Source organism: Podarcis bocagei (assembly GCF_964188305.1).
Source record: "Podarcis bocagei genome assembly, chromosome: 3".
Classification (NCBI taxonomy): domain Eukaryota; kingdom Metazoa; phylum Chordata; class Lepidosauria; order Squamata; family Lacertidae; genus Podarcis; species Podarcis bocagei.
Window position 1 is genome coordinate 82366360 of NC_138127.1, and position 12667 is coordinate 82379026.

The following is a 12667-nucleotide window of genomic DNA, read 5'->3' on the forward strand; positions in this document are numbered from 1 at the left end:
CTTTAAAACCCCAGGCTCTCCAACCTCTTCTTTGAAACAAGCTGTTCACTGGTAAAAGCTAACAACTTTCATACAGAAATATTTTTCAAGGTTTATTAAAACATGAACAAGTAATTCATCAAAGTTGAAGTTATGCTTGGCAGTTGTTGGCACCTGGATGTGGAAGGGGTTGTTCATGCACATCAAAAGATACATCCAGTTAGTAGTTCAGAGGGATCTGGGTGAGCTTCATAATATTTATGGGGATGTATGTTCAGATGTGCATTGGCTATGAGTGCAGCAAGGTGCTCTGCATATGAGTAACCCTTGTGATGTGTGAGTGTGTGTATCGCTACCAGTGTGCATGGGGCTTTCCAGAGTACAAGAGAAGCAATAGGCAGTTGTTTCAGTCGCATGTCTGTTGATTTTGAAGAGTGGTGATGTCCCTTGAATCATCTAAACTTTCCAATAGCAATTATTATATTGTTTAGCTCTGAACTAAACATAGTAGTAGGGACGCGGGTGGTGCTGTGGGTTAAACCATAGAGCCTAGGACTTGCTGGTCAGAAGGTTGGTGGTTCAATCCCCACGATGGAGTGAGCTCCTGTTGTTCGGTCCCTGCTCCTGTCAACCTAGCAGTTCGAAAGCACGTCAAATGCAAGTAGATAAATAGGTACCGCTCCGGCAGGAAGGTAAACGGTGTTTCCGTGTGCTGCTCTGCTTCGCCAGAAGAGGTTTAATCATGCTGGCCACATGACCCGGAAGCTGTACGCCGGCTCCCTCAGCCAATAAAGCGAGATGAGCTCTGCAACCCCCCAGTCAGTCACGACTGGACCTAATGGTCAGGGGTCCCTTTACCTTTAAACATAGTAGTAACTGATTTTTTCTATCTTAAAAAAGAGGCCCTCTCTTCATTGGGATACATTTGTTCCTAGTTCATGAGTGAGTCATTGAATTGCCAGAATGATTTTTGAGAGTACCTGTTGTACTTAATAAAAATGGAAAGATCTGGCCACAAGGTAATAAATATTACTGCAGTTTCTTTCCCCCATTTTCTCCTGCTTTTAAAGAAATCTTAATTTTCAACATCAGACCAAAAATTTGGTTATAAAATTTCACCCTGTTTCAAAACTCATAACTACCTTTAGAGGAGACTGACACGCTATGCTGGATTAAGCAGCTATTCAGGGCTAATACGGCTTTTACCCCATGACTTCCTCCCAGTAGTATTACAACATCATATGTACCCTCTTGGGTAAAACATGGCTAAAAGCCAACTACTTCAACTTAAATGTTTCATCTGAATGCACCATTGAGGGATTGTTGGCAACTCATTTCAATTCACCACGCCCCAGTTATAGATTGGCAGACCTTTCAGATTCTTGACTAAGAACTGGACATGTTAGTTGCAATGCTCTTAGTGTGATGCAGAGAGAACTGTGAGCTATAAACGCAATCCATGCCAATATCTACTCATAAAAGAAAGAAAGTATTTTAATCAGAAAAGACAGAATGGGTAGGAAATAATAATAATAATAATAATAATAATAATAATAATAATAATAATAATAATAATAATAATAATGTTATTTATACCCCACCCATTTGGCTGGGTTTCACATTACATGCATCATCATGACTGGTGTGTCCCATGTGAAGGGACAATATGCATCCCAGAACTTCCAGAGAGGCGCAACCAATATTCTGAAGCAGCTCACAAACACCACATTTTCATGACTGTGTGTATGTACAAAGAAGCATGATAAAACAGTGGTTATTGGAATGGTGCTGCTGATCTTATCAAACCTATTCCACTCAGAAAACTAGTACAGCAAAGTATTTAAAGAACTGAACTATGAATCAGGACTGTGTCCCTGGTTCAAATCTGACCAATGGCATTAAATGACTAGGTACCCTTTGCCAAGGGATGTGGGTGGTGCTGTGGGTTAAACCACAGAGCCTAGGACTTGCCTCTCAGAAGGTCAGCGGTTCGAATCCCCACAACAGGGTGAGGTCCCGTTGCGCGGTCCCAGCTCCTGCCCACCTAGAAGTTCAAAAGCACGTCAAAGTGCAAGTAGATAAATAGGTACCACTCTGGCGGGAAGGTAAACGGCGTTGTTTACCTTCGGCGCTGCTCTGGTTCTCCAGAAGGGCTTAGTCATGCTGGCCACATGACCCGGAAGCTCCCTTGGCCTATAGAGTGAGATGAGCAACCCCAGAGTCAGTCACGACTGGACCTAATAGTCAGGGGTCCCTTTACCTTTACTTTACCCATTGCTAAGCCACTCTTGCCAAGCCTCGGTCCCCCTATGAAGAAATAAGTACAAATGAGGGTGTAGTAGGCGGTAAGCTTTTGCTACAATATCTCTTGGTCTTTAATAATATATTATGCCGTATAATAAGTGTTTTCTTTTTGTTCTTGTTTATGTTCTGTGTCTCAGTTGCAGGTCAACTTAATGCCTACACCACTCACTTGCCTGCAGGTCTGATTTGCCCACCTCAAGCAATTTTCTATGACTCCCCCAAACCCCACCAATTTCTATGGTGGCAATAAAGTAGATAAAAGAAAATAGACAAACCACATGCTATTACTGCTGCTGCTGCTTTGTGCAGCATGATAGGATTGAAAATCACCCTCTCCTTGCTCATTAGATGATCAGTCTGATGGGTGAGGAGGAAACAATAACTACTCCCCTCAGCTGATCTGTACGGATCAGCTGACAAGGGTTGTGTGTATGCCTCTATGCATCCTGTGCATGTGTCTGTGTGGGATGGCCACACTTACTTTTTGCCCTACCCATCATTGGCATGTGGCCTTAGGTTAAGGGAGGGAGGGAGGGAGGGAGGGAGGGAGGGAGAGAACTTACACACACACCCTCTTGATTGTTAAGACCAGCAGAGTGGGTCCTTTTGATAGTTCCACTGCCCACAGAAACTCAGGGTGGCAGCGGCCCAGAATACAGCATTCTCTGTGGCAGCTCCTAAGTTATGAAACTCCCTTCCCCCAGAGGTGTGTCTGACAACTTCATTATATACCGTATTTTTCGCTCTATAACACGCACCCGACCATAACACACACGTAGTTTTTAGAGGAGGAAAATCTGTAGGCATGCCACCTGTAGGCATTCCCTCCATAACACGCACAGACATTTCCCCTTACTTTTTAGGAGGAAAAAAGTGAGTGTTATGGTGCAAAAAATACGGTAGCTTTTGGTGAATGCTGAAGATGTACCCCCCTACCCTGTCCTTTGACACCTGAGATGAATATTTTCAGCCCCCACCTCATGTTTTGGAATTGCATATTTTTTTTGTAACTAAGTTTTTAAACCTGTTTGTAATGTTGTAACCCACCCTGGGACCTTCGGCAAGAAATTTAAATTGTCACCATCTGCTAAAAAAAGAAATGAAATTAAAGATGTGTGTTTTATCTAAGGTATCAGATGCAACAAATGTAGGGAATGATTACATATTCATTTACTCTTATAGGACCCCGGTAAGCATTGCAGCAATATAAATGCTTGAGAAGCATTTTAAACATTTGATAATGTACGAAATGTTTGTGAATACTTTGATTATCATCACTACATTGCATGCACAGTCTTGACACATGGTGGAAAAGAAGAACAGCTGTAGATGGAGGTTGTGGACTGTGCTTCCTTGGAGGTGTTTAAGCAGAGGCTGGGTGGCCATCTGTCATGGATGCTTTAGCTGAGATTCCTACATTGCAGGGGGTTGGACTAGATGACCCTTGGGGTCCCTTCCAACTCTATGATTCTATGAGTAAGTACCTCCATATGTTTTTCTCCTGGTCTTAGGAGGGGCTTTTGGGGGTGAGCAGTCCTTTGACACCATTCAGTGTCTTTTACTGTCTTCCATGATGGTAGACCTTTAAGAAAATCTGAAGAGTTGATCCATGAACACCTTTCTTAAAGTAAGAAGATTGAACAGATATGGACTCTTTAAGAGCAATGGCTTCCAATCTACTCAAATATCTCCTGACACACACACACACACACACACACACACACACAGGAAGAAGAATTATCCTGCATTACTTATTGCCATCTTGGAATCTAGGAAGCAGGGAGTTTCCATCTCTGCATCTGGTTAGCACGCAGATGCATGATGAAAGAGAAGTTATCAATCAATGACATACCAGTATAATTAACTATGCTTGCCTACAATTTATTTGTTATCATCAGAATACTGACAGTAATAATTCAGATTAGTATCTACACATGGCTATATAACATTGGTGTTCAATTATATCAGTGTTATTTGGTGATGCACATGGGACAAAGAAGATACTAAATGTTATCTTGTTATAGGATAAATGTTACCCTGGTTCATGTTTAATTTACCCATTGAAGGACTTTTCCTTTTCAGTAGTTGTATCATCTCTAACAGGGATTGGTTAGAAAAAAGTATAAGGTGGTGTTCTGGTGATTTAACTGAAACAATGGCACACTGCATTCCACACAAGGCAGTAAATAACAGATGAGATTAGACTGAGTATTTTGTTTCATTTTTAAAAAAACAATAATAAGGGCTTTTCCTTCCAAATGTAATTTTATAGGTTCACCACAGAAGAATCAATTTCTTTATAAATGGTTTGGAAGATGACAACACAGCTTTTGACTCCAGAATTCTTGCTGGGTTAATTGCAGATCCCTCTGCTGATGGCAAATGGCGAATTGGGCAAAATTTAAATGGTAAGTCTGAGTATTAAGGGAAGATCATATTCTGTGGTATGGCTTTCCTGTATTGGTTGGAGGTTGGACTTTATGACCTGTTATTCTACTATCTTTCACAAGAGATATTTAATTAGACAACAAAATGCTATTCCACCTGCTTCAATATCTACTTTTATCATATGTTTTCATCTCGAAATGTCACACCATTGCCAGGTTTGGAGATAGGGAGGCACTAGTGCCTTTCATTCCTCTTCCATCCCAGTTTCAGCAAGCATAGACTTGTCCTCTATTCTTCTCCGAACTGCACAGAATTGCTACTGTGGCCAACCATAAGATAATGTGGGGGAAGAAGGGGAAGCTGAGGCATTTTTATCTTCTCTGAAGCTCGTTGGAAGAGGAAAATGTCAGGATTCTTCAATGCTAATGTCACTAAGTTTATTATTCATTTATCTAAATTTGTATACCACTTTCCTGTAAATAAAACCTCTAAGCAGTTTACCAAAAATTACATTAAAGTTATCAATAACAATCAAAGGTGTTTTTTTAAAAAAATCAAAATATAACTAAAGTCATCAGTGAATCCAGAATTACATATTCAAATACATGTCAGTTTTTACTGGGTAGGCTTGCCTAAAGAAACCTGTTTTTGTTGCTGTTTAGTCGGTTAGTCGTGTCCGACTCTTCATGTCCGACTCTTCATGACCCCATGGACCAGAGCACGCCAGGCACTCCTGTCTTCCACTGCTTCCCACAGTTTGGTCAAACTCATGTTGGTAGCTTCAAGAACACTGTCCAACCATCTCGTCCTCTGTTGTCCCCTTCTCCTTCTGCCCTCCATCTTTCCCAGGATCAGGGTCTTTTCCAGGGAGTCTTCTCTTTTCATGAGGTGGCCAAAGTATTGGAGCCTCAGTTTCGGGATCTGTCCTTCTAGTGAGCACTCAGGGCTGATTTCCTTAAGAATGAATAGGTTTGATCTTCTTGCAGTCCATGGAACTCTCAAGAGTCTCCTCCAGCACCATAATTCAAAAGCATCAATTCTTCGCCGAACCTGTTTTTAGCAGGCAGTGAAAAGAGTACAATGAAGGTCCTGCCTGATGTCAGTAGGCAAAGGAGTACCATTGTGTTGCCATGCTAAAAGATCTATTCCTCACAAATGTGGAACGATTATTTTATGGCAGTTCCTCAGACTGGGCATAGGTGATCCTTTAAATAAACTGGTCCAAAACTGTTCAGGGTGTGTGTTCCAAAACTGGCTGAGCTCCAGTTTTGCAAAGCACTAACAGAATCCTGTCAGAAGTGTGGTGGTGCCTGTAGGTCAGGGGTAGGCAACCTAAGGCCTGGGGGCCGGATATGGCCCAATCGCCTCCTCAATCCAGCGGATGGTCCAGGAATCAGTGTGCTTTTACATGAGTAGAATGTGTCCTTTTATTTAAAATGCACCTCCGGGTTATTTGTGGGGCATGCCTGGTGTTTTTACATGAGTAGAATGTGTGCTTTTATTTAAAATGCATCTCTGGGTTATTTGTGGGGCATAGGAATTGATCCCCCCCCCCAGAAAAAAATATAGACCAGCCCACCACATGGTCTGACACCTGCTATAGGTTGTTGAACTCAGCATTCATTCCCCCACAAGGTGACTTAGAAATGTAAATGTTTTGAGTTCCTTGCAATGTGATCTACAAGTTCCTTTGACAACTGAAAACAATTAATACAAAAGCAACTTTGGAAAAGAAATGGAAATGAAGACTGAGTTATTATCACAGAAATACCAAATGTTTTGTAATTGTCCTGGCTGAATATTTGGTGAAGCGGAGATAAAATAATTTTTCACCATGTTCTGAACATTGCCATCAATATAAGGTGCCAGTGGTTTTGCAGCTCCCTTAAATTCTGTTTGGTGATGAATTGGTCCTGCAGATTTATTAAGGCTGAGTATCACTGATCCAGAACATACTGCAATTTGGAGCTAAGTCCTAAATATATCTGCATCTGGCTTGGAGAAATGTTTGATTCATTCCAATAGAACCATCCAGCTCCTATATATCAAGAGTTGAAAATTCTCATTTCGAAGTGCTTCTTGTTGACACTGTCACTTTTGAATACCAGACACACAATAATTGTGTGGAAGAAAAAGAAATCTTTAAAAACATACCTTTCACCTTTATTGCATAAAGTGACAGCTACAGTTGTCCCTACTGTATCTCTTCTCTAATTAGAGGTGGCACATGGGCTGCCTCATTGCTTCTGTCTAATGAGCCAGCCTGTGTGCCACCTCTGTAATCAGATAAGAGATAGGTACAAAATGTTCCTATAAAGTTATTATAAATCATTTTAATCAAAAAAATTAAGTCACTGCCCTCCATAGTTTTGTCCGGAACCAAGATGGTTTCATTCAGAAGAGGTAATTGTGCAAGAGAGATCTCTGTGTGCTGAATTTAAGATCCCCTCATGCAGCACAGAGCTGTTTTCTGGTTGATGGGACTGGATTATTTATTTATAATGTATTTTCGCAGGTTCAGAGCAATTTGTTGGGAGGATGCAAGATTTTAGATTGTACCAAGTGGCGCTTACAAACAGGTGGGGAAATTTTCATTTTTACAAAACCCAAATGTAACATGATCAAAGGAGAGAAAGGCTTATAGCTACGATAAGTTTGCTTCGAAGTTTAACCAGTCTTTTTGGATATTTCTTTATATAATGGCTAGATTAGATTTGGAACTATAACTGCATGTACATGGATTCCAACAGGGTTTTTAATTAACTGCATGTGTGCAGGCTGATAAAATTGTAGGAATTTATGCTGAAAGATCAAAGGTTTGATCCAGCTCACTTTTGGCACAACATCCACTCACAGAGAGATCTCCCTAAGGCATATCAGAACCATGATTCCCTTTGGCAGTAACACACACAGACACCACACCAGGCTGCTACCAGGAATGTGGAACCTGTCCTTGCCTCCCATAACCATAATTAGTATCTCCTTTCTACTTGGGCAATGAAAACTCAATAGCTTAGCACTATGGGTATGACCCTCCATCACCCTCCCAGTGGTGTCCAAACTTTTTTCAAAGAGGGCTAGCCTTCCATCTTGCATAAAGACCTGCTATAATACCGGCATGTGAATTATGGGGATGTAACAAAGGGTCTCTATTTTTCTCAATTGGGAATTCCTTTGTTTTCTAGCACTGCTCCTGAGGTAGGTTGGATTGAGTTCCAATAGAATGCATAAATGCAATGTAAACACATAGTGCCAGAAGAACACCAATTATAGCTGCAATAATAACCCTACCCACTTAAGAGTGGGCCCCACTCAATTCAGGCTTCTGAGGAGACATGGCTAGGATTGTAGCCTAAGTTCTTATAATTGTTGTTACTTTAACACTGTTATTAATAATGTGGAACCTGTAACACTGTGGCTTATGAGCCTGGCTTGTAGCCAAAGCTTATTTAAAGCAGTGGTTTTCAACCAGTGTGCTGTGGCACCCTGGGGTGCCTTGAATGATAGTAATGGGTGCAGCCGGCAACACTGGCCTCTATCCTTCTTTCCTTTCCTCCCTCCTCTGATGCCCTCTTGCATCTCTGCTTCCCAAAGGCTTGAACAGCTGTTTGTTGCAGCAGCCCTGGCTACAAGCTCCCTAGCAGAATGGTACCTCTGGGGCTGGCGGGGGGGGGGGCTTCCCAGGCTCCTGTGGGGCGCTGTAAGGAGGCACCTCTCTTTGGGCAGGCACCAGGGGGTGCGGCAGCAGCAGCTGCCTGGAAGACTCCCAAGGAGAAGGGAGAGGAGAAGAGCCTGAGGGAACACTCCACAAGGGAGGGTGTTTGAAAAAGGGTGAGAGGCTGCCAGCTCAGCAGGCAATGGGTGACAGAACTGGGCTCCTGAGTGCCACAGGCGTGCCACAGAAAGCATGTATTTGGTCAAGGGATCCGTGAACTCAAAAAGGTTGAAAACTTCTGGTTTAAAGTAACCAAAGTTCCCAGAATGTTGATGTAATAGGAAGCTCTAGTTAGTTTGAAAACAGAAGCAGTTTCTGCCAGCCTCAATTCTCATGGCTGTGCCAGATAAGAGGCAGGAGGTGCAAGCCCAAGGTATGCTGCGGGTCATTCACATACTGCTATATTATTATTACTATTATTAATTTCTTAGTTAGTTGCTTGTGAAACAAACAGACAGTTCTCTAAGCAACTTCCAACATATTTATGAGCATATAAAAATAGCTTTGTAGTTTCATGCCAACAGAGAATAAAGTCATGTAAAAACAGCGTTCTTAAAATACATTCTTTTTAAAGAGAAAACCATGTAGTTAAATTGGCTTTATCAGCCATCTTTTAAGTCATGCTTCTGTTAAGGCTAATTACAGATGGGTCTTTACAAATAGGGCTTACTGCTCTTTTTATTGTGTGCACAACTCTTTTTTATAATCTGTTTTTTAATGCTAGAGACATTTTTGAAGTATGGTCTGGAGAATTTCCTCAACTTCACAGTCAGTCAGAATGTCGCTGTCCTGGAAGTCATCCCAGGGTACACCCTTTGGTGCAAAGGTACTGCATCCCTAATGGTGCTGATGATACGACTAATGACAGGGTACTCAGACTAAACCCCGAAGCTCATCCTTTGAGCTACATCAATGATAATGATATTGGAACTTCGTGGATTTCATCTGTCTTTAGCACCACTGAACAACTCAACAGAGGGATAGCCATTGCAATAGACTTAGAAAATGGACAATACCAGGTAAGATTTTAAGATTTCTTTATGCAATATACTATTCACTTATAGATGAAAATGGGAATTGGTTTATTTGTTCTGCCTTTTTTTTGTTAAAATTTAACACAAAAAGCTAAACATAATTACTTTACATTCATTGCTCACTTAGTTCAAGGAAATTTCAAATGAATTGGAGATAATGTTCTGTTACACTGGTGTGATAGTTGATTGTCAAAATGAAAAGAACTCAATTCTGATGAAGGCAGCTGGACTGAGAATTTCCCAAGAATTTAATGTGACATAGTACATGATATAGGGACGCGGGTGGCACTGTGGGCTAAACCACAGCGCCTAGGACTTGCCAATCAGAAGGTCGGCAGTTCAAATCCCCGTGACGAGGTGGGCTCCCCTTGCTCAGTCCCTGCTCCTTCCAACCTAGCCGTTCGAAAGCACGTCAAAGTGCAAGTAGATAAATAGGTACTGCTCCAGCGGGAGGTGAACAGCGTTTCCGTGCGCTGCTCAGGTTCGCCAGAAGCGGCTTAGTCATGCTGGCCACATGACCCTCGGCCAATAAAGTGAGATGAGCGCTGCAACCCCAGAGTTGGCCACAACGGGACCTAATGGTCAGGGGTCCTTTTTAGTACATGATATACTCAACTAGGGATGGGGTAAGACTGTGTTTGACATTTAGAACTACATAGCTTGGATTCTTGCAATCAGAATCATTGTGGACACAGCCCATCCTGGGCCCTCTGCTGGCTTTTAAGCTCACCAGCCATTTTTTCAGGTGGAGCCTTTTATGGGCTCCTTCCACCACTGCCTCCAAGCAAAGATAAAAGCTTTGTGCTTTCTCCCTTTCCCCTTAATTTAGCTTGTGAAGTGGGAGTATAATCATGGTTTTGTGAACATTCTTTTAGATCATATACCAAAGTCCCATAGGTTTTGTATGCACTTAAAGGGAATGCTCACAAAACCCAGTTATTTAAAAGGGAAAATGGGAATATTTCTCTATTTCTACACACAGCTTCAAATGGGATTTGGAGCTGGTTTTCAGAATCCTCATTACAGGAGTTCCTTTGCAGCTCTAGGTAGCGTTGAATGCCTCACACTATCTTTGGAAAGCTATTCCTATTCTGTGGTTTGCCTTCCCCAGGGAATGAAAACGCTTGTTGGTACAATTGCTTCTGCATTAGCCTACATTGCAAATGGCAACAGAAGCCCGCAAATCCACATATAGTCCATTTTTCCATTATTCTCAGTCTGAAGTCTATATAACCCATCATCAGCAGAGAGGAACAAATGGCAGTCTCTACAAGCAAGTTCCGATGGCATGCTTTCATGATCTAAGTTTACCATTTATTTATTTTAGAATTTCTAGTCTTTTTGCCTTACAGCACTCAGGGAAAACAAAACATTCCCTCAAAGGAGTGCATTATAAACATAATGGACATTACTGCTCTCCCCACACACATGGAGCTGTCTTCTTAGAGTGCATAAGACCCAGCTGGATCAGGCCAAAGTCCCATCTAGTCCACTAGCCTGTTCTCACAGTGGCCAGCCAAAGACTTCTGGGAAGCCAGAAAACTAGTCTTGAACACCAATGCTCAGAGACATGCCACCTCAGAAAATCGGTGAGATTGTGGTTTGTAGCCATTGATAGCCTCATCTGATTATGCGGCACATTGAGGAGCCGCCTCAGTGCAGTAGCTCTGGTCTGCTCCCCTTTGAGGTGGTTCCCCCCATCCAATCCGCCGCCACCCCCTCTCTCTCTCTATTTGTCTTAATTTTTATAATGCACCTTCCTATCTTCCTATAGTTGCTTTAATACAGGGGTCTGCAACCTTTAAGACAAAAAGAGCCACTTGGACCCGTTTCCGAAGAAAAAACAACTGGGAGCCGCAAAACTCGTCATTATAAAAATAACGTTTTTGTCACTTTTTATTATTTATTTGTTTGACCCCTCAGAATTACTCCTCCTCATAGAAATAAACGTTAAATTAACAAGTTACCTTTTTTTGTGTGTGTGTTCTTCACTCCCCTTCAAAACAGTGACCAGCGTACATGCCCCCTTTCAATGCAGTGACCAGCGTACATGCCCCTTACAATGTAGTGGGCGGGCGGGCAGGAAGGTGACATCGGGACGGTGCGTGACTAACGCACGCACCGCCCCCCTGCGATGTCACAGCCAGTACAGCAACCGCCACAGTGGGGAGTGTCGGAGCGCACAATGCGCCTCCTCCCCTCATTAGTATCCGCCCCGGATCCGCGGCAAAGGTGTAAAAGAGCCACATGCGGCTCCGGAGCCGCGGGTTGCAGACCCCTGCTTTAATAGCTAATTTCAGCTGAATCGAGGACCAATATGTATAAAGGTATTCCAAATGACTTCACATTTTGCTGTTGATTTGTAGGTGTTTTACATTATCCTTCAGTTCTTCAGCCCACAACCCGAAGCAATACGAATACAAAGGAAAAAGCAGCGTGACTCTGACTGGCAAGACTGGCAGTACTTTGCAAGGGATTGCAGTACATTTGGAATGGAGAACAACGAGTCCCTAGAATATCCTGACTCTGTGAACTGCCTCCAACTTCCTAGGTATGAACAAATAGCATTGTGTGGAGTGCAAATGCACTTGTGGAGCCAATCCAGTGCTCCTGCCAGTATGTTTGCTGATCTCCCTGCTACCTTGTCCCTCTTCTTCCTGGTACACAGCAATGACTCAGTTGTCAGGAGGCCTGGAGATTTCTGCATCGGTGGAACTGCACTTTTTCACCCTGGCGCCGTTGGGCTGGCCCTCACTAAAATATAGTGCAACTACCTCACAGTACACCAGTTACATAAATTTGTACAATTTACCCCAGATTATCTAGTGGGGGACTTGTGTGAGGGAAAACTTAATGATTTGGAGTCTCAGGCAGGATTTGATCAAACAAAGAAGAAAGGTTTTATTAAACAAAGGAAGTTTATGACACGAAGTGGGTAAAACAAAGGATACTCAGGTTATAATGTTATTTCAGGTAACCGTTCACCTAATAATATTTATACTAAATCTAACTGATGTTATGGACTTCTAATCAAGCACAGCTTCTTTTAAACTTCAGTTGCTTATGTTCAGTTACTTCGCTTCAGACAGATGTTACAGGTTTTAGACTAAATGGTAAAATCTCAGCTTATTTCCAGTTATTTCACTTCAGTTCTTTCTCGGTTGTTGCACAGCTGTTGCAGATTAATACTTTGGCTCTTAAACAAGGCAGTACTTCCTGTCAGTTACATACCACTTTGACTCCTCTA

General features: G+C 42.3%; 1 protein-coding gene across 5 annotated transcripts in view; it reads left to right on the top strand.

Moving 5' to 3' along the window:
* The window catches only part of USH2A (usherin), a 457494-nt gene that overhangs the window by 34644 nt on the left and 410183 nt on the right, over positions 1-12667 (top strand). For all 5 annotated transcript variants that reach the window (XM_081185934.1, XM_081185935.1, XM_081185936.1 and 2 more), the window contains exons 4-7: positions 4556-4691; positions 7187-7250; positions 9111-9405; positions 11787-11971. In XM_081185934.1, coding sequence (XP_081042060.1) covers positions 4556-4691; positions 7187-7250; positions 9111-9405; positions 11787-11971 — 680 coding nt within the window. The remainder of the gene's footprint in view (positions 1-4555; positions 4692-7186; positions 7251-9110; positions 9406-11786; positions 11972-12667) is intronic.